The sequence below is a fragment of the Dermochelys coriacea genome, chromosome 5 (genome assembly GCF_009764565.3).
Source record: "Dermochelys coriacea isolate rDerCor1 chromosome 5, rDerCor1.pri.v4, whole genome shotgun sequence".
Taxonomy (NCBI): domain Eukaryota; kingdom Metazoa; phylum Chordata; order Testudines; family Dermochelyidae; genus Dermochelys; species Dermochelys coriacea.
The window spans coordinates 61,581,705-61,605,269 of NC_050072.1; the positions used below are offsets into that span (position 1 = coordinate 61,581,705).

The window sequence follows — 23,565 nt, forward strand, 5'->3', positions numbered from 1 at the left end:
AAACTGAAATCTCACACATCTGCACACACCTCTTGCAGTGAGTAAGCTGGCCATGAAAGGGAACACATTCTGCATGGGTGTAGCAGTACGTGAGTTTACCCTTTATATCAAGGATCTCTGAGAGCGAGCATGCCCAAAGGAGGCATAGTGCCTATTAGAGATTCCATCTGCAGCCATACATAGCCACCCCACCCCTACTCAATGCCTTAAAGCACAAGAACGCTCTAAATTTGTCACACGTGCCATTTTAAATAATATGTTTAGACTATTTCTTTTTGATTCTTAGTCCAAAGAGCCAACAATAATTGACTGGATAAGCTATTTACGACTTAGTGTGAACAGTGATCCTGCATTAGTGCAGGGGGATGCGCTAGACGACCTATGCACTTCTTTCTTTTCCAGTTGTCTACAATATAAATACTAATGTATCTGCAAGATGTCCTATCCAGAGACCTAAAAGTACATTAATCTGAGTTCTGAGACAGGCTATATTAAGTCCTTGACCAGTACCAAAACAAACACTGCTAATGCAAGGGATAAGTGATTGATCCAGTGACTGATATCTTATGAACTGCCAGGGTAAAAATGAATATTGTATGACACTGGACGGCTGAGATCCACAGCTTCCCCGTGATATGCGGTATTCATTTTTAGATATTGTAGATAACAAAAAAATGGACCATTGACACATCATTCTGGCCTGATCTGAGTGACCACTATCTTGTGAAGCTCTGGACCTAGAAACAATGTTTTATGCCACTAGAAGCAGCAGGGAATCCAAGTTTTTAGATGATATAAAGTATTAAATTACTCTAGGTTTGTGAAATATTACTAAAACAATAAATAAACTCACACAGTGCTTTCTAGCCACAGATCTCAAATCACCTAAAGGAAGGTAAGTATCATTATTCTGATAGGGAAATTAAGGCATAGAGGTCAAACAACTTACTCTACGTCATACTAAAAGTCCAGGTAGCTAAAGTATCAGGCCAGAAATGAAAGCGTGGGCACCGAGGGATTGCATAAGCCCTATATTATATTTATGAAAATTTCATTTAAAATGTAAAGTTGCGATACAAGCTAACAAAAGTAAGGAAATTAACTTGCATTGTTGGGGAAAAGCCAGCAAAAGCCCTACCCTGGGGGGAAGAAAAAAAACAAACGAACAAAAAAGCCGCTAAGGACAAAGTGTCAGCCTCAACTCTGAATTGTTAGCTATTTACTGGTTCTTACTGGTTTAAACATTATTTAATCTATGGATGGATTTTTGTGGGGCTGGAGAGGCCCGCACTGTAACAGACAGATCTTTCAGCATTATCTAAGTTACAGCCGCCTCCGTAGAGTTGCTCTATGGGCTACAATCTTGCATACTATGGCCCTGCTCCTGGCACACCCGTACACCAGGGCTTGAGAGAGGGTGTACAAGAGGCAGTCTTTCCTTTTCTGCACTAGCACAATCCTCTGGGCAGTTATGGGGCTTTTAGGGCCCCTTTACACCACTGTGGCTCTTTGACACAGCACAAAGGAGGTTGAGCTGGGGGGTAAGAATCTCACTTTTCCTTTTTCAGTCATTGGTCTCATAAGTTTAGCTTCTGTGGCTCACTATGAGGGCGCTGACCACAGTGGCCCCGAACAGGCAGGTGTGAAGAACAGTCCCTTAGGAATGATGTGTGACCATTTCAGTTGCAACCCCCTATCCTCCTACATTCCCACCATGGGGCTTGGTGTGGAGGGCCTTGCCTGGGATCTCTACATGTAGGTGAATTTCACCCCTAAAAACTAAATTCTGAAAAACGGAGCTAAGCCGCTCCCCTGTTACACTTACTTTTTCCCTTAGGGATTGGCTACATGCAAAGCTCCACCAGCGTAACTAAAAATATGATATATATTCAGTTTAATTAAACCAGGACCCAGGGTTGCATGGAGACATTTAATTGAACTATAAACCTCTACAAATCAGGGTTTACAATGGAAATGCTGACACCACCTTAGCTGTCTCATGGCAAATAATGACTCTGTTTAGATCACAAACAGTCTTATTCTAAACAAACAGGATAATACTTCACACCTGTACTGTGATTTTCATCCAAGGATCTAAAAGAGCATTACAAACATTAATAAACTAAGCCTCACAACACTGCTATGACCTATAGAGTATTATTATTATTTTAATAGTTGAGAAGTTTGACTTGCCCAAAGTCATACAAGAAGTCTGTGACAGCCAAAAATTGAACCCAGATCTCCAGTTCCCAACTTCTGTTGTTTAGCCAGAAAACTATTTCCTCTCTCCCCCCACCCCGTGGTGTTCCATCCTATTTTCTCATTCTGTGTTAGTCACATCATCAATTAACTAAGCTTTAGGAGTGTCAAATTGTCTGGAAATGAAAAATGATTTAACTCAGTTATTGTATCAAAATAAAATGTAATAAAAGTACGGTACTTCCATCTCTGGCCAGCATATATTATTCTTCATGGCATATGAAACATTGACCCATGTTTTCACTCATCATGAAAGTTTGAAAGAAGAGTTAGAAAAAAAGGTGCAGAGTGAACGCACATCACTAGAATGAAACAGTGGATCAGAAGAAATTCAGATCCTCAAGTTTCTTAAGACTGGTTGCTACCCAAAATTGAAACAATGAAAACAGAATCCTTATAACCACATGATATATAAAAAAATCTGCAAGCTGAAGTCTTTTTTAAAAATAAACTTCAGAAAAACCTATTTACACAGACATGTAAAGCCAGGATTTATAAGATCATTACAGCAAATACAAATTCAACAGATTCCAGCTTTTGAGTTTAACGCCATACCTAGGATCAAACCAAGAGTAAGAAAAAGGATTTTTTTCTTTGACTCTAGCTCGCTGCTTTTCAAATAAAAACCTTATTTGTGCTACTTTGGTCCTCAGCAACACAATACAGTAATCCAGACATCTAACACAATATCATGCTTTTTCCAATGAGAAAAATTATTAAAGGGAAAAATTATATTAAGGGGAAAAATGTATATCAGTTAACAAAAATATCAGTTATTTTACAAAAAGTTTTACAAAAAAAAAATCTTAGATCAGCCCTAGAATACTCACTCTAAATTTCCGATACCTTGCTTGAAATCAAGGTAGTATTAATCAAACAAAGGAAGGGCACTGGGGAAATCAGAAAGATCTAATGCAAGCAGTTAAAAGTGACATGACCTTCTGTAATGTCACTTGTCACAGCCTTATATGCCACACACTGGTAGAAGGTCTTGAAAGAACCTGATTCTTGGTACTGTTCCTTGAATGTAAGACTAATACAGATGACATTTTAAAAAACACACGTAGACAGCCTCAAATATGGAATATTTGGCCAATATTACGGTCAAACAATAAGGAGATATTAAAATGTCACAAAACAAAGCCCTTCCTGTAGTAAATAGTTTTGAACAGTAAATATTGTTCAGAAAAAACACAATAATTTGTATATGATAGGAGATCACTCTTGCCCCATTCCCCATGTAACAGAATTCTGTCTGCAAATGCTGCATAATTCACAGTGTGTTGCTGTAGCACTTCTAACAGAAGCCACTTTATACAGTAAGTTATCTTAGTTACATTCAGAAATATATAGAAAAACCTTCACTACCCTCTTCATGCTTTGCAAGAGAAGAAAATTGGATTAGCATGTACTCTTAGAATTTAGTTGGCAATCAATTACTTTTTAGTTACTCCTCTTCTAGAGTTTAAAAAAATCTAACTATTTATTAATAATTCATTAAAAGATGGGATTTGGGAATAGTGGGGACTGTTCAATGTAACATCTAATAGCAACATCAATAAAATAGTAGTACAGTCAGATTCTTGTTATTTACAACCATCTTAGGTCAGGATGAGAGTGAAGAATAACTCAATCCCAAAGATCCTTACAAATATCTACTGAAATTAAAAATTTTCACACAAAGGAAATATATTAACTGTGCATATAATGTTAGCAAAATTGTCTCTTACTTTAGAACACTCCTGCAGTTTCTAGAAGAAAAGTCACTACATAATCACAGCAAACGCACAGTAATTAAGTACATTCATCTACCACCAACTTTTGTATAGCTATTCCATTGGAAACAACTGTGTGGTTAAAGGGGTATTTTGATACATTTCCAAGTGAGTAATACCACAGTACTCTTTTACTCTAATACGCAATGTAAGAGCATTCAAAATGAAGAAGAACCATAGTCATCCAGATGTGTTCAATGACTGAAATCTTAATATAATTTAAAGGCCAAATCCTGTGAAGTGCTCAGCAATTCCTAAAAAGGAGTAGGGAGGTGCCATGAACTGGTAGTTCAAGTGTTCAGCACTTCTGAGATGCTCAGCACCTCAGTGGATTGGGCTTTAAAACAATAAATTGTTTCAAATGAAAAAAACATGTAATATTCTATTTTATTTTGTTAAAATGTCCAAATGCCTGCAGACACTAATATTTTGATACAACCTATCACAAATCAGGAGTCTGCTCCTGCTTCCATTGAACTAAAAGAAGATAGGATTGGGTCCCAAATAAACATTTCCACCCTAGAGTTGGTTAGCTGTATTCTTCAGCACAGTCTGGAGTTCAGTTAGATCATTTTGTCTCCATGTAAACTAACTACAATATGTGTTGGTGTGTCAGTGGATTTATAACACTTCTGTGTAAATGTTATATAAAATTATTGAATGTGTATGGATTGAGAAGGATTCCCAAAACTGCTCAGGCTATTTCAAGCATCTTCAAAGTACCTGAGGTCAAACTGAAAACTTTCATAGTCAATAAGCTTGTTATTACTGTGTTTATGTTATCTTAGTCACAAAAGGACATCTGCTTTTCCCACAGAGCTGTTGAAGAGGAACTTTTCAAAAGACCTAGCTTAATTAAAATATCCATCTATTTTACATCATATTTATAAAGACAATAAAACTCACTAACAGATTTTAATTTAACAATGTAGTGTATCTGAAATACAACTGAACTTATGGTAGCTCCTGAGTTTGATTCACACAATTAAAGACTTGACCTTGAAGTATTTCATCTACAGGAGTCATCAAGATAACTGAACTACTAGATGTAATAATAATTAGTGTGATAAGCTTGCCAGTAAGGCTGAATATATTGCAGTACAAAAGAGGAGACTAAAAAGAAAAGCATTAGTATTTTACTGCTAAAAGACTTCCTGATTTATACAGAAACAATTATTTATTCTTACAGAATACATTTCCTTGGCTCATTCTGAGAAGTGCTCATGATGTAATTTAGTCTGATTCTTAATAGGAAATGTGACTTTAATGTGGCTATCAGATGCCTTTTGATGCATGCCACTGATTACATATAGTCATGTAACATCAACAAAAGAATTTTTATTTGCAGTATAATAAGTTTCTCTGTAATATACTTTATTACACAATAACATGTAACTTTTTGCTTGATGTTAGCTTAATATGTACCCAATATTTACTTGCTAATGTGTAAAACTAAACAATTTTCATATAAAATATGGCATCAGTAGAAGAGTTTTTCAATGCATTTCTTTAAATATTTGGATCTCAATGCTTTCAGGAATTCTAGCTGATATTTACACAAAGCATTGTGAACAGAATACTAGATTTTTGTTTGAAGTATGTCTCCATCTAAAGGCTTCAGAATGTACTATATATTTGTCTTGTAGACAAAATCTGTCTGGCTTTATGACATTTTTAAACCAGTGAAGCAGAAAAAATATTCTAATTTGGCTAAATATAAATTGTTATATCGTTGTATAAATTATTTATTGTGTTACTACACAAACTTTTAAACATTTTAAAATATTTTGTCACCAAGGTGTTTAAATAAAACATTGACAATAAAGTAATTTATTATATTTCTTGTCAACAGAATTAAAATGTAATTGTTTGTTTTAAATTTGATCATTAACTTTTCAGTTAGCGCTAGGATTCTAGGAGGACAAAACACCACTCAGCTACATATACATACACCATAACATATATATTTGTTTAAACAACATTAAGTTTGTGAGTGGTGCCAAAAGTTAAGATGCTTAAAGTTGGGGCAGCATTTTTGCCCGGTTACATATATGGAATTGTATATCCATATTATACATATGTCACTAACATTAGCCCAGCTGATTATGACAACTCTTTTTTATGTAATTATATATTTGGAGAAATGTGCTAACTTTGGAAAACTTGAAAATTACTGAGATCTAGTCTGAATTAACATCCATATGTTTAAAAATAACCTCATAAATGCGATTTTTTACTCCAACACTAAATTTTTCTTAAAGAATATTGACCAAGACATTTTGGAGCTGCTACAGTATTATGTCAATCCAGTAGTTACGTAAGTCTGGACACAAATGGAAAAAAAATTAAGAATTTTTGCATAAAAGAATGCCTATGCATTTTCCATACAATAGTGTAAGGCTTAAGGGGAAAAAGGGGTTGCAAAATTTCACTTTAAAAATTACTGTTTTGAGGAAAAAAGGGTAAAAATCTTTCTAAAATGAACATTTTTGGGATTTGTTTCCCTTTCTGTAAGCAAAAGCAACTGAAAGTAAGCTAGGGTTAGAGAAGTTTTTTAAAAAGTGCTATGGGGCTGAGACCTTGTATGCCCTGTTAGTGAGTTTCTATGGCAGAGATAGAATATAAAACCCTGAAGGCAGAGAATTATAATGGAAGCTTAGACAGCCTCCTTAACTATAGTGGCATGAATAGCCAACTTTAATAATGCATTCCTTTTCATTGTAAAAGAGAAATGCGGCACAGCCAACCTAATGTTTTCTTTATGTAGTGTACTGTGTGATTGCTAAATTAGTGCATAATGTATTTGTAATATTTATAGTACCAACATTTAGTTAAGTAACGTTTATGTAAGATTTATGTTGATTTTTTCATTTCTCATTTAATGGCAGATTATGAAGAGTGTTTCATAAAGATAATTCTCCATTTAAATTCATCAGGCCATTAAATATTAAAATTATGTTTCTGATGCAATCTAGAACAAATTTGTCCAGCTTCAGTGATTATTTGCATTCATAAAAATTAGGCTTGATTAATAAAATTTAAATGCTTGATTAAGCTGACATTTTCATGTTTCAGTTGTGATTTATTAAAAGGAGCCCCTGTCCCCTGGTCTGATCGGGTAAGATAGTTTACTTTTCTTCTTTACTATAGACGTAGTATATAAGGAATAAACACTTAACTCCATAAAAAGGAGGAATGGTTCTCAGCAGACTGCTGCTTTTGGTCTGTGTTCTGACAGAGCCCAAGTGAGTATACAGTTTATAACCAATCTATAAAGGCTTTTTTTAGCCAATCACTGTGCAGTTGAGAGTATAAGATGAGAACAGGTTGTATTTTTGTAGAAGTCAGCAACCAAGGAGACAAGTTATAGAAGACTAATTTTGTAAGGTAACCTTTGTGCACTTTCCTGCATTGCTGAAAGAGTTTTGAATGCCATGTGTCTCAAGCAGAACCAATGTCAGGATTAGAGTTGAAGCCTATTTTACTGTATACAGGAGAACTAGAGCACCTTATAGTTAGATAGCAAGCTATTGTTTGGTGAATATGCTACACAACCATTGCTGTGCAATCCTAAACAGTATTGTACAGTGAACGCAACTGTGTATTTCCCTTACCTTTATGGGATTACAAAACAAAAGCTAGTTTATATGTATGTATTTATATGTGAACCTGAAGATTTTTATTCTTTGGCTACCACTACCATTTATGCTTTTTTAAATAAAAGGCAGCTTTTCCTAATGAAATCTCAAGTGCTAATCCCAGAACTATCAGCAACTCTCTCTGGGGCAAACAACATAACTGCAGTTTTTTTCCATCTATTAATAGGGACAATACTATTTATCATCTTCATAGATTTGTTGTGAGAATTAAATTAGGTAATGTTTGTAAAGCACAATGAAGATGAAACACACTAGATATGTTGCCTGTTTGCCAACGCATTAAAAATATCAGTTCTTTCCCTCTCTTCATTCTCCTTCAATAGGCCAAGTGGTCAGTCATTGTGTCATGCTCTGCTACTCTGTATGTAGTATATGGAGGCTCAAAACAGATTAGAAGTGAAAAAGGAGATCTTTTATTCCAGATCTTTTATTCCACATAGAAAATTAATCAGGCTGCATCTTGAAAAAACTTCCTTGCACCCATCCACCCACAACCCCCTGGAGCATGCTCACTATAGCCTTAGGGCTTCTAACAGTAAATAGCTATTCTCACATTGCCACCAGGTGGCAATAAGCATAACAAAAATACTTACAACATTACACTTGACATGAACTACGTGAGCCGGTCCCATGTAGAGGCAGCACTTCCTATCAGTGAGTGACTGACAGGAAGTGTTGCTTCCAAAAATACAGATTCAGTGCAGCTGACTAGGAGGGGTGGACAGAAAGGTAGAAAGTGTACCAGAAATAGATACCACTTTGTTAGAAAACCAGAAAGAGACTGGACAAAAGAAGAAATACTTTTGCCAGGTTATTTTTAAGTTGCAAAAGATTTTGGAATGGAAGCAGAATGAAAAGGAGCCCAGGTAGCAACATTAAAGGACGAATGATATTGAATCCTGGGACAATATGAAACTGTGAGCCTTCATCATGTGTGCGCATGCATTTTCATAAAGATGTTCTAGGAGGAGAATTATTGCTAAATTGACAAGACATGATTTTAGTGGGAGAGATATCCAAGGGCATACTTATTGACAGGAGAAAACGTGAGATTATGTAGTGTTTCTTTAAATAAAAGAAGAAAACAAGGAAGAGGCAGCTAGGAAGATTTCAGGCAGAATCTTTGCAGTTGAAGACAGAGAAAGAAAAGCACTAAGGATAATACTATTTTACTTAAATTCTACTAAATTCTTCCTCATTCAGCTTTAAAAGAAAGCGATTCTTTCTGTGATACGTTACAATTGTCAAGACATTATGTAAAAAGTTTACTTAGTTTGGACCACATGTATTGCTGTGCTACCCTAGTACTCAGACCACAGCCTTAGCAAAAAGAAACAGTCATGTTTAAAAGAGACCTAAAGCTAATGAACAGAACTCTACACCTTCCATTTTTATTAATTCAAGTGAACCAGCTAGACAAAATCCTCCTTAAAGCAGACACCCTGATGCATTGACAGAAAAGTTCCTTCTTCAGTGTTGGAACAAGCAACTCTGTGATACTTTACCACTGCCATGTGATAGGAAAGTAATCAAACAAGGTGTTAGGGGAAGCAGAGGGTAGAGTTGGAGACAACGACAAGTGAGCCAGCAACCATAAAGATGTTGTGTATGTGTGCATGAAATGGAAGCAAGTCAGCATCCCTTTATGATTGGACATATTAGCCTGCCTACTAGTAGCATTTTAGTTCACAGCAGGTTTGCAATGTTTGTATATGCTAATCTGTGGGTCTTTTGAGCATAGTATCTGACCAGTATCATATGACAAAGAATGATGTAGGAACTAGAATTTGACCTCCCAAACTCATTTTACTTTTGATCCAAGTCAGGACTTGCGTTTACAAATGTATCAAAAGACAGAATAAGTGGCAGGTTAACTTAGCTCACATACAAATGATCTGAGTGTGATTTGTGTTGTAACAAAATTCTTCAGATCATCTGACAAGAGAAGAAAGGATTATGTCACAACAGAATAAGTGTCAATATGCTACAAAAGGGTTGTCACCTGTGCGGGCAGAGAAAATTATTCCTTAGCTGTAAAAATATTCTAAGGATGATGACTTAAGGTCAGTTCTACTCAGATAATTATTTCATTGATCTGCAGCAGAGTACAGCCTTATGCTTCAGATGGTTAGACAATTGAGATTGGCATGTAGTGGGGTATTAAAAATCACAAAGAACTCCCCAGTAGTTCTCCTTTCAATGTTCCCAATGTGTCTGATTATTTTTATTCATATTAGACAAGTTTAAAGAACAGTTCTTTATTAATGAGTATAAATTCATGTGCTGGGAGTTGAGCATTTAAAAACACTAATTAATAATAAATATATTTTGCTCTTACAATTTACAGAACCTTTAGCTTGACAATCTCAAAGCAATTTACAAAGGTGGGGGATATGTTTAGTTTACAGATAAGTACTAAGTGACTTGACTGAGGGCAAACAAGTCATTGTGAGAGCCAGAAATAGAACCCAGATCTTCCGATTTCCAGGACATTCTCTATCCAATAGACCACATTGCTTCACTAATTAGTTATTTTTTTCATTGTGTAGTAATTTAGAAGACAGAAATATTCTTGATACTTTGTCAAATTTCCATATGATACCTGTTAGTGAACTCAGCTGAGACCATCATGTAAAGATTTGTGATGGACCTTAAAAGCCATCTGACAAGTCTGCAGGTCTTAGTGAAAGAGGAATTTTGGTAGAGTCAACACTGCTTTTAATTTCAATAACTAAAAAAAAAGTTAGACTATAGTTTTTATAAGCTTTCAACAGGGCTACACTCACACACACACACACACACACAGTTTTCAAAAGATTTGTTTGCCCTTTCCTAACCAGTAAAATTACCACACATACACACAAGCTTTGACGACGGAGCATACTCTAATGCATTTTTAAAATTAGTTTCAACAAAAGTAGAAATATTTATTGAACAGCTGGAAAAAAGTTCAAACATGGCGAGGAAGAACTGTCCATCAAGCATCATAAACTGAAATGTTTTTGAAAGGACGTTGTATTTAAGTAGAAAAATTCAGTTTCTGAAACAAACTCAGTTTTAAAATCTTGTCTTAGTATACGTTAAACACACAAGTACAAGTATTTGCTTAAAAAAGTAAGTACTTACTGTATCATGTTGCCTGTTATCTTTCCCTGATAGTATCAAGAAATAGTTCCATGCCAACAGTAATAACAAAGCAAGCGGAATCATGTAGAGCTCAAAGTTCCAAACCACAAAAAGAAAAAGCTAAAAGATAGAGGAGAGATAAATGATTAAACTCTGAATTTATTCAGAGTAAGGAGCAGTACATTAAACAAATCTAAACAAAACACCACCCTCTCTTTGAGCAGACACCAGGAATGATTGGTTAATGTGGCTGAATGAGCAACTGAAACCACAAGTTTGAAAGCTGCTACACCTCTGAAAACCAGCAGTGACATGACAAACTTGATATAAAGCACCAAACTAAATATATACAAAAGAAAATATAAATCATTCCAAAAATGTGAAATCATTTGAATAAACAGCAATAACAATGTTTTACATATCAGAAATACTTTATTAAAGATTGTTTAACTTAAAAAAAAACAATCCCAGGATTTATTAAGAGAGTGTCTTCTTGGGGCACAGCTTTCAGCTAAAAATACTAAAGAAAAGGTGAACAAGATGACACTTGTACATACATTTGTTGAGATTTTTCTCTTCTCATAATAGACTTCCAGCTCTCACAATCTAAAATTACTTGCTTGGTTTTCCTCTCACTTGACAAAAATGATAGCTGAAAATACTATGGTAAACAATACGTTTGCTGAACCTGCTCCCAGTCTTCAGCATTGTGTATTGATAACACTACATGCTTTTCTTCCAAATACTATATTCAAGCCTTGCACTTCCTAACATTTCTTCTGCTTTCTAAAATCAATCAAGTGCAGTGTCCCAGAACTATGGCAAACCCAAACCAAAACATAGCTACTAGAGCAGAGGTTCTAAAACGTCATTGCGCCATGACCCCCTTCTGACAACAACAATTACTACATGACCCCAGGAGGGGGAACCAAAGCTTGAGGCTGCCCGAGCCCCACCCCCTCAGAAGGGAGGAGAAGGGAGGACAAAGCCGCACCTGAGGCTGCCCAAGTCCCTTGCAGGTGGGCCAAAGTTGAAGCCCAAGGGCTTCAGCCTCAGGCGGGAGGCCTGTAACTTGATTCCCACCACCCAGGGTTGAAGCCCTTTGGCTACAGCTTTGGTCCCAGGCAATGGGGCTTGGGCTTCAGCCCTGGACCCCTGCAAATCTAATGCCAGCCCTGGTGACCCCATTAAAATCAAGTCACGAACCACTTTGGGGTTCTGACCCACAATTTGAGAACCGCTGTACTATACTCAAACTAAAAAATGGCTCCTTTTGCTCATTCCTATACATTAGGTACATTTTAGTTCGATAGAGAACTAAAAAGGGATTTTAATAATCCCTTAAACTTGTGGATTATGTTTAATAGAGCCAAAACATAACATCAGATCATAAAAGACTAATGCAAACACCAATGTAAAAACCTACATTTTAAGAACTCCACAGTACCAGATCAACTAACTTGCCTTCTTCCTTCCTATGGCCACCAAATGGGCTGTATATGAATGTCTTGGGAGATTGCAGGACAAGCTTGATAGCTATTGAAATTTTTGGAACAGAAAGGTGTTATGTGGTATCAGACAATTAAGGGGATACTGGCACTTCTGATACTCATTACTGCAATTAGGAAATCTGTATGTTGTTCAGGTTATTTAGTTTAAAAGGAAACCCATTAGCAGTAGTGTTGAGTAAGAAACAAGTTTTAAGAGAATTCCAGAGATCTGTAAGAATTACTTATGAAAGAATTCTTCTAAGGGTTTACTAATATACATTTTGAAAGGAATATTTACAGGAATATGATTTAACAAGATCAACGCAAGTCATCTTTAAACAGGAATCTCCAGCTCAGAAAAGAAACTCACCTCTATTCACTCAGAAAAAGGCTTGAGTGAATAGGTAAGAACATAAGAGCGGCCATACTGGGTCAGACCAAAGGTCCATCTAACCCAGTATTCTGTCTTCCAACAGTGGCCAATGCCAGGTGCCCCAGAGAGAATGAACAGAACAAGTAATCATCAAGTCAACCATCCCATTGCCCATTCGCATCTTCTGGCAAACAGAGGCCAGGGACACCATCTCTTCCCATCTTGGATACTAGCCATTGATGGACCTATCCTCCATGAACTTATCTAGTTCTTCTTTGAACCCTGTTATAGTCTTGGCCTTCACAACATCCTTGGGCAAGAAGTTCCACAGGTTGACTGTGCATTGCATGAAAAAATACTTCCTTTTGTTTGTTTTAAACCTGCTGCTTATTAATTTCATTTGGTGACATCCAGTTCTTGTGTTATGAGGAGTAAATACTTCCTTATTTACTTTCTCCACACCAGTCATGATTTTATAGACCTCTATCATACCCCCCTTAGTCCTCTCTTTTCCAAGTTGAAAAGTCCCAGTCTTATTAATCTCTCCTCATATGGAAGCCGTTCCATAGCTCTAATCATTTTTGTAAACTTCAATGGGAGCTCTGGAAGTAAACTCTGCCAGACCAGGGAAAACAGATTCCAGAGACTGACTGCTGTGAACTGCCCCCTGCCTGCAGATCTCCCTAGCCTTAATTTTAAATCTGGTGACCAGTAAATGGAGAGAAGTAATTTCTAAAGAAAGACCCAACCACATATGGCTTTGTAGAAAAACACCCTGAAACAATTTGGTAACCAGTGCTGTCTATGGAATACAGGTATAACGTGCTCCTGGTCTTCCAGGGTAGTCCCAAGTAGAGTTCACTGTAATAATGCACTCTGGTCAGAAGACAGAAATAGTTAACTATGGCAAAGCCCACATCCAGAGGGAAAGCGTGTAAGCTCCTTATTTGATGCAAGTGAAAGAAAGCAAGCTCTGAATTGATGCATAAAAACAAAGGACTCTTACGCTGGAAACCTTTAACAATATGCAGACATTTCCAATGAATACAAAGAGTAGATATACACTGCCATCTCGTTTAGATGATTTTCCTGACCCACCAACATTATTTCCATCTTGTCTGGGATGAGCTTCAACCAATTTTCTCATTAAAACACCTGTTTCAGTCAGGCACTAGTAAAGCAAGGACACCACATTTGCTATGAAAATGAAATGAATAGCTATGGGAAATCAGGATACTGATAGGACTGCAGCTCAAACCGCTTCACTAGCTCCCACCCCGTCCCCTCATTAGAAAAATGCACAATAAACAAGACATGTAACAAACTAAAAACTCCCAATGTTAGAAAGATTAACATACATGATCAACCCCCAAAACTACCTGGGGCATAATGATGAAAAAAAATCCATGGGGATTTTTCACTTCCCACAGACAAAGCATCTTACAACTATTTTAAAAAGAAAAAGTTGTGTGAAAGAATCTGTTCCTTTAATTTCATTTCACCCATGAAAGGGAAGAGAAACTACATATTCCTCCATTAAAGTACAGATAATATCAAGAAAAGGAACAGGTAGAAAAGAAAAGGAAGAAGGATGAAAGGTCGCCGGGCCCTACCCATACCCGTAAAACATCAAATTGAACATGGACTATATCTGCTATGCTCTCTTTTAAAGAAATAATGGGTCCTCTCAAGCTTAAAAGAAAAAGAAAAAAAGGATCTTCATTACTAACGAAACAAGCTAACTATTTTAAGGGAGGAGTGGGTGTCCCAAAGGTTACAATTTAATATAGCTGCCATTTCCTACACAGGAGACTACACAGAAGAATTTTTTCCTTCCTTTCTCCCTGGAGACAAGGATTTCGAGAGTCACTGGCATGAACCAGTCATTTACAACATCACATCAGTTGATACCCTTAGTGTGAGATATATATGCATAAAATGATTATTCAGTGCGACACGTGATACTACCCTGGTGTACCACACTTCAAAAAATAATTTAAGTTGGAATATTGAATATCCTATTCTTTTGAAAATTATAGTATTTTAAAAAGAAATCTCATCCAAAATGATTAACACTTCCTACTGTTCAGGAAAAAAAAGCCTACCCTTTCAGACTAGCAGCTGTGAATCATTAGCTTTCCCGTGATGAGATGTGTTTGATGAGTATTTTTCTTTCTAATTAAGAGATGAGATTCTCTATTTGACTCTCTCTTCAGACAGAAGTGAAGAGAATGCTCTCTACCTATGTGGAGAGACCATATCCTACAGAACAATTATTTCAGATGTCTTTATGTACTCCCTTCTAAGTTCATTTATTTTTTTAATTGAACCCACATTTGCACCTAAGCCTTCACAGCATTTACCTATTTGTCACCTAAGCTTGCCCCTACTATATTATCCCTATTTTTTTCTATAATTAAACATGTTTCAGACATTTTACCAATAGTCAAGTCCTATGACCCATATATCTTCAGCTACAGCTGAAGGTGCAGGGAGGGATGGTGCAAGTGTTTGTATTCCCCAAGCCTGAGTTGGCTGTGCTAGGCTAGTCCTCCGGGATAAATTACATTAGAAAACTGAGGTTAAGGCATGATCATGCCATCTTCATTAATACTTGTAATTTTTACTCCAATGAAAAGGTTCATTGATTTTAAGTGGTATTTCTCTCATAAGAAAGGGTTGCATTATTTAAATCCTTAAGGACCTACCCCAAACTTTATATACAGTCTTTGCCACAGCCAGGAACAGAGCCTATGTTTGTGACTGAGTCCTGTGCTTTAATCATAGCATCACCCTTTCCCCCTTTAAGCTTAAAAGTGTTTTTGTGGGTATTCTCTTTTCTCATGTTTTTGGACTCAGAACACAAGTCTGGGTCTATTCCATTGTTAACAGAGCTACCCCATGAGTATCACAGGTGGTGAATTCATAGAATCATAGAATATCAGGGTTGGAAGGGACCTCAGGAGATCATCTAGTCCAACCCCCTGCTCAAAGCAGACTCTTGGATGTTTTCTCAAAAAAAATGAGAAGAAAACCTGCATAATATATTGTTTGGGTCTCCTTTATACGTGCTGTAGGTTTCGAGGCTTCAATGAAATAATGTATGTTCTCTGCACTGTAAAACACTGAAAGAATTGTTTCAGTTGAATTTGGCCTGTAGTCTATTGCCTGTTCCATTAAAAAAAACCAAAACCACCACACCCACACCAGGAATGAAAGTACTGCCTTTGGTGGTCAATTCCCATCTCACCCTCGGTGATATTTTTTATTTTTAAAAAAGCATTTTCTTCCACTTCATTGGATCCCACGCATGCTGAAAGTGTAAATGTAAACATTATATTGTGTCAGAGCGTGCACATTCAGATGGGGGTGGAGAAAATGAGCTTCGTAAGCAAATATTAAAATACTCCTAAGTTTTTCAGGCTCATTACCTGATCACGAGGTCTAGGTCAAATTCAAAAGGTCTCAATCTTAGCCAAGCTATCTACATCTACAGTAAGCAAACGTAGTCTGGAAAAAAGTGAAAGCATGGTGTGATAGTTAAAGCAAAGTATCAGGAGCCATCCCACTCAAATTTGCAATGTGACCTTGGATAAATCACTTCACCTCTTACCTCAGTTTCCCCCATTTAAAAATGCCTCATTGGGGCCCTAAGAGTGTTCTAAATCCTTTGAGGAGCTATAAATACAGTAAGCATTAACATGTACAGGAACAAACTATTGTGAGATTACCTATATTTTCACCTTCCAGTGCTGTGGAAATGTACTGAACACTTCATTACACTGAAATCTGGATATTTTCCCCTTTCGTCCTGCCTAGAACCAGGAAATGCAGAGGCTTCCAAGATGAAAAATAATTTCAAAAAAAATGTTAAGTAACTTTTATTTTAACCTAAAAAACTGTTAAGTTGAGGTTCAGTTCAAGCTTTAAAGTGAAGTTTCAGGTCAATTCTTATTTTAATCACAGCCCTGATGAGCCCTTTGGCATATTAAAAATTATGTTGCCTCTCTAGTTAGAATACTTTGGTGCAGTATAAAGAAAAAGCAGTTGATATCAAAGCTCCCATTTCTTAACAGTTCTGGGTCTTGGTTTTTGCATGCTGATAGCTGGTATTATAAGTCAATAGTTATATTGCATTTAAATTCTTTCATGTAAGCATGGTTTGACTCCAGTTATTAAAGAAGCAAGTATGAGAATTAGATACGATTCATTTGATGTGTTTCAACCCACCCAATTTTCTTTTGAAAGATCTCTATAGCTAAATGGACTTATTTCACCTGAACAGCTTCAAAGATGATGCTATCATCCAATCATAACATAATGTAGGTTACCTGTGTCTTGACAAGTTTGTCAGCACCAATAAAACCTGCCAGCTAGAGGCTTGAAAGATTTTTATTTAAATTTAGATTTCCCCCCCCCCCCCCCCACTTACAACTTGTATGACATTTCACATCATTTTATAGAAGTCAAAGATGAAAGTGCGATGACTTTGCTTTGAGGATACCGACAATTCCAAAAAAGTGAGTCCCAGAGCCTGTGAATACAAGCATCACATTAACAGTACGTGAATTACAGATGTAAAATTCATACCACTTATGATTTTCATATAGCAAAAGTTAAGTAAGCTGTAGCTCATGAAAGCTTATGCTCAAATAAATTTGTTAGTCTCTAAGGTGCCACAAGTACTCCTTTTCTTTTTTGTAAATAAAAATGACATTTACAAAGGAATCTGTAAATATTCACAAAACGTTGACTCTCTCTTGGGTCACTCTCTCTTTCAGTTAAGAATTTCTGAGCTGTATTAGTGATAGTAGCCAGATATAAAATCTAAAGCTTGGTTCACTGAAAAGATCGGCGCGTGCAGGTTCTACTTGACTGAAGTTCAATACATATTTGTTCTCTCAGATTTACAAAACACACAATTAAGAAAAATCGGTATTACTTTGCGTGTGACAAATATACTGGTATCAAGTAACGACTGCCCTACAAAGATACATTAGTGACTAGATCAAAGAAACGCCTCAGAATAAGGCTATTAGGTTCATCAAAGCTTTTCCCTTTTTAGTACTCCATTTCCCCAACAGAGTCAATTTTTTTCTTGAATGACCCATGTCTTTGTCTCTGCCACATTACCTAGCAAATCATTCTATACATTAATTATTTTTAAATGAAAAAAACGCTTTTAATGCCTCTCCTCAATTTGTTTTTGTTTTACTTTTCCATATGCATCTTAAGCAGAGTTACTGTTTTCAGTGCAGCACTGATGAGGAGGTAATCACTGTTCAAAAAGATTCAAGGCATTATATAACTCAGTTATATCCCTATTAAGTGTCTGATTTTTCTCTAGGCTATACAAAATACAGCTTTTTAAGCCTTCCCTCATTGCTCATGCCTTCTAGGTTTGAGATCAATCTAATTCTTATTGCCTCTTAAACTTCCTCAATGATTGTTTAACACAATTACAGAACTGAACATGCTATTTCATTTCAAAGTGCATTGATACAAAAGGTATCATTTCTGTACAGTACACTTTACATTTTAGACACATTTTCTAAACACAAACCTATTTCACAATGTTGGCTCTATATTTTTAGATAGGAATTTACTGCTTTGCAATTTCAGCAGATTCTTCTGTAGTTTTCACACTGTTAGGAGGAGGTATTGAATGTGGAAATGACTAAATGCATACGACTTTACTACACCTTAAAAATTAAAGTTTCTTTTCTCGTAATTACCCAGGTGAAAATCCTTTTGAATTATTTACCCATCTCTATGTGCTCACTGCAATATCAAATATACATGATCAGCAAATATAACCAATTTAGAACTTAGCTACACACAAAAGTTGCATACCTTTGTGCTGCTTTAACTCTACTGATATAGCTAAACTCCCCTCCAACCCGGCATGGAAAGGGAATAAACCATATCAGTACAAGGCACCTTTATATGAGTACAACTGTGCTCACACTAGGGGTTGTATCTGTTAATTATTATACAATCACATGCCTAACCAACACTATTACGCTGGTACATCATCTGTATGTAGTCCAGGCCTGGGTTTGTCTCATCTAACTGTTGTAACTACTTAGGCCTGGTCTACACTTAATATACCTATGTTGGGAAAAGCACTATACTAATATGACTGTTCTTATACCAATATAACTGCATCCATACCAGAGGGTTTTGCTGGGTCAACTATACTGGTATAGCCAGCAAAACCCTACTAGTGTAGACAAGGTTTGACAAAATAATGTTAGGTGAAATTCACTCTTTTCTCACAAAGACTTTTGTAATTGTGTGGAAACTCTATGGGGGCTGACTTAAAACTTTGGGCAAACTGTAGAAGTGCAATATTACCCTTCTGTGGCCATTATTCCAGCAATATAGATTAGAGGAATCTTTGTGATATCCTTCTTCAGGCGGTTGAAGAAAAGATTTTTTTCAACTCAATCACAGTCCCAACTAGAAGAGGGACTGTAGCTTCTCACCCATGCTAGCTACTCCATTCCTTCTGCCTGGTCAGTTTCTATCTGCCTCTTCATCTTCACTGGCTTTTCCACCAAGCCCCTAATTGTATCCTACCATAGAATTCCTCCTGGTCCCCACTCATTTGCCCAGTGGGCCTTTATCCTGAAACCCATCACTAAGGACACAGCAAAACTACATTGCATTTCAAGACAGGAAGTGAAGAAACTGTACAATTATGGAAACTTCCACTCTGACTCTTGAGGGATACTGCTCAACTTCTCTACCTGTATCTGACATAGCCAGTGACTATCCAAATATGGAAAAATAAATGAAGTATCTGCAGATATTTTTCCTTTTTCTCTGAAAAAAATTGAATTTTCTTCTTCTAAAAGTTACAATCTGCATAAATTTAAATTTATTAAACACCTTTATTATTACAAGAAAAGGCAATGTTCTAACAAAGAATCTCCATTCAAATATACAGAGCATCAGGATATGCAAGGTAAGTCTAACTGCTGTACAAGCAAATTTTGTGGTTGCATTTGGTGAACAGGTAAATGTATACTTTGCTGGCTGTACAGTCAATATTGACATTTAAGCAGTAGTAATTAGGATTCAAAGTCACCTGGCTAAGAGGAAAGTGGGCAGTCTAACCCTTTCTTCGTAGTCTTGCTTCAGTCTGTCTGTACATTAAGATACTTTCCAAGAAGAGAGTATAGAAAGTTATGCAATATGTCCTAAAATCCAAATTTCACAGATCAGATTTGATTTGCCCTTGAACAGAGTTCTTCTTGGAGATACTCGAGGCCAAATTTTCAGATTAGACTTAACCTGCACTTTTGCTTCCACAAATATTTGTTGGTGGCGTTAGGTCAGTTGGACATGTAAGTACCTGGCTGCGTCTACAAATTGGTTACTTTGATCTCCAGAGGACTTTAATTGTTACTACAAGGTAGTGCTTTTCCAAATCTGGCCATTCAGTCAGACCCAAAACTTTGTATCATTACCTTTCTCCTCCCCGAAAGAGAAGTCCAGTAGGAAACCAAAATTTTTAAAACGGCACAAGAGTTTCTCTTTATTCAAATTTTACTATATGTGGATTTGTTTAAATTGCCCTGTGATTTTTTTTTTAAATTTTCAACATTAGGCTCATCCTACTAGGTGCTGATTGTCATTAACTCTCATTTGACTTAAAGTCATTTGGAAAAAAATTTATTTTTTAAGATCACCATCCTGCCTTAGTGTTCTTTCCATGATGATTTTATCAGGTTCCTAATTGATTACCTGCTCTGTTTTACTGTTATGGGATGCCTAGAACATTGGCTAGGAGTAACTGCTAAATAAATGAACAGTGCTAAAGATTTGTTGATTTTCCATTCTCCCCAAATACTTAATATCTGTGTCTCAATTGAAAAGTCATTCAGCTGATGTTAGCTTTTTTTCTTTAAACTATACTCCACTGTAAATATATTATTCCTTAAAATGTATTTCAGCTATCTTGCCACCCTTTGTAACTTCATCTCCCAGTCTGTCTTGTAATTTTCTAATTTTCTCCTTCACTGATTTCAAGTCTTTTTTCCTCAGTTCTGGAAAAAACTTCAAGAGTTATGTTTAGCATCTCTAGCAATGTCTGCATGTTTCTCTTTGCAATTCAAATATTAATCTTAGGCTGATTTAAGAGACTTCTCTTCTCAATATTTTACTCTTGATATATGATGCCTAAGGGGAAAAAAAGATTTTTTTCTTGATTGATCTGTTAGTTATTTAATTCTGGAGAGCTCTATATGTTTGTATACTAGGTATATATTTCTCTTCTATATTTACCAAACCTCTAAACACTCTTGTATCGAAAAGGCTACAGTAATAGGAAGACAACAGAGAATACTGGTTTCTACAGCAAAGCAAGTCAAGCTCCAACTGTTCAAACGGCCTGAATTCTGTAGTAAAAAGAAAAAAGTAAAAAGAAAGGCCCTAGGCCAAGGCCACTGAGATAGGCAGGTATTTTTAGATCACTTGTAAGATGACTGCAATACAATTCTACAATATTTTCTTTAAACAAAATGCAACAAAACATAATTCTTTAAGCTCCTTCTAAGCTGGGTTTTCTTTAGGAAAATACACAGATTCTTGAGGAAGCTAAAGTACATTCAAGTAGAAGTAAAAACACTGGTGCTATAAACAAAATACAGATATCTGTTATTAACATAAATGGTGGAAACAATGTCCTTTTCATTCAACGTATTTACCACTCACTGCACGGTGTCCCAGAAAAGGGATGGAAAACAAAGAATTTTGTTGCTATTTATTTTCCCTTCCAGAGGTAAGGAGGGGCACATTCTTCAACTTGATCAGTGCAACAAAAAATTACAAAAACAACAAAGATATTAGGTATTTACTATGAGTTAATTTTATTTCCATGTGCCTTCACTAGATTCAGTCCCCTTTGCACAGATCCAGCAGTACACGGGGACTTAAAATTGCCCTATGCAGTGGGAGAACCCACAGCTTGTGTAGCCCATATGCCCCACTTTGGAGGTAGGGTATGTGTTCAGAGCCAAGAAAGGAAGGGCCAGAGTACAGTTCACTCCAGTGATCTGGAACTCTTCCTACTGGTATCGTAACAGGGTCAGCTGCCTCCTGTCCATCCCCTCAGAGTTTAGGATCACACTATATGCAGCCTGCCTCTATTTTCTCCCTCTTCAGGCCCCTTAAGAACTCGCTCAGATCCCCTTTGGGGGTTAAATTTGTTGAGTCCTCCAGTGTATACTGGCCCTCTGGACCCCAATCATAGTTCAGTGTTTCTCTCCTGGCAGGCCAAAATAACAAAGACATACTCACACAGTCTTTATCCCAAGTTTCAGTTGGACACAACCCCTTCTCCAAGGGACTGTCTTTCTGCTTCCCAGGTCCTCCTGCTTGGAGTTTGCTCTTCTCGTCAGGCTGTCTCAGCTGGTACCCTCCCCCTACTTATTCAGGGCCCTGCAAGAGCCTTCTTACTCCTTGCTGTGTCTACAGACACAGCTCTGGTGTCCTAGAGTTTCCCCTCCCTGTGCGCAGCTTCCTGCTACTTTTATACTGTAATTACCTGATTCATCTCAGGTAGGACTCATTCTGTAATCACAACAGCTTTGCCCCAGCTGTCCAGCCCATAAGGCAAGTCAGCCTGTTACTGGTATACATTAGAGGATTCCTGAAGCTGGTCCCAGGACTGGGGGGACTGGGAGTGGCAGAGTGGGTATGATACACTTACACTCCTCTCTTCTTAGATGTATTAAGGTCAGATCAGCTTCATCTGAGTGTTAAGCTCTATATCAGGAACCCAATAGCACTTCTTATGACTAGAGAGAGAGTCACATTCTGAACTGATGAGGATTAGCAAGCAATGGAGAACTAGGCCTTGTATACATGAGGATGGGGACTATTCCAGTTACATACATTTGATGATGGCTGTGACACATTATCTCTTGTGAAAAGGCTGCATCAGTGCCCACATAACTGGTGCACATACCAACTTAGTTTACTGGGAAAGCTGGAGATGAGAAGCACTTGGACTTCTGAAATGAAATATGTCCATCAGATAACGGAAATGTTATGTGCAGACAAAATAGAAGAGGTTTGCTTAGCAAAACCAAGTAGAAGGCAACAAAGTGTCTGCTTTTGGCTTACAGCTAAAGGAAGAACATGAAATTCTGGGGAGAGTTAAGAAATGATCACATGAAGTGGATGCTATAAAAGTTTATGCCAGGTGGGGACAGAATGGAAAGCAAAGATGGAGAACAACCATGAGTGAACAAAACAGGCAGAAAGCTCTCTGGAGTCAGGCGAACTGGGTAGGAGAGAATTTGGAAGAAAACAGCATGGCATGAAAGTAAAAATATAGCTGTATTATAATCATGCTGACTAACTTAATTTTGGCATGAGATTTTACATATTTTCATTTCAGTTTGTTAATGTTCGCTCTCGTCAGCTTATCTATAGTCCTACCCATTGTACTGAGAAATAAATTCTCTCTCCATTCATGCCACAAACACAGCAGGAAACTCTTTGACAGAGATCAGCAATAGTTTATTGGTAAACGCTGGTCAGTGAGACTGACTCTTTGTTTTGTTGGGTTTGTTTCCTCAGTATATTACATCAAGGAAGCAGAAATGAAAACTGATGATCACAGCAGGAAGAGTGAAATAAAGCTGGAAACTGCTTCCCACTGTTTTTGTTCAAGTAGTTAAGGTATTGCGAAAAATCCTGTATCTTTGTACAATTACAAAATAATAATCTTGCCATTCCAATTGTTTCTTCATAATGAAACTTATCAGTGTGTTTTTACATGAACTAAATTAAATCAAGTATAGAAAAGACAGGTGTGCGCTGGCAGATTTCCCATTGTTTTTAAAGTCATTTTTCCAGCCATCAAGTGT

At 36.8% G+C, this 23,565-nt stretch overlaps 1 protein-coding gene across 6 annotated transcripts in view; it reads right to left on the minus strand.

Annotated features, from left to right (window-relative positions):
- MCTP1 (multiple C2 and transmembrane domain containing 1) overlaps positions 1-23,565 on the minus strand; it is a 456,544-nt gene that overhangs the window by 71,088 nt on the left and 361,891 nt on the right. For all 6 annotated transcript variants that reach the window (XM_038403494.2, XM_043514593.1, XM_043514596.1 and 3 more), the window contains one exon: positions 10,820-10,939. In XM_038403494.2, coding sequence (XP_038259422.1) covers positions 10,820-10,939 — 120 coding nt within the window. The remainder of the gene's footprint in view (positions 1-10,819; positions 10,940-23,565) is intronic.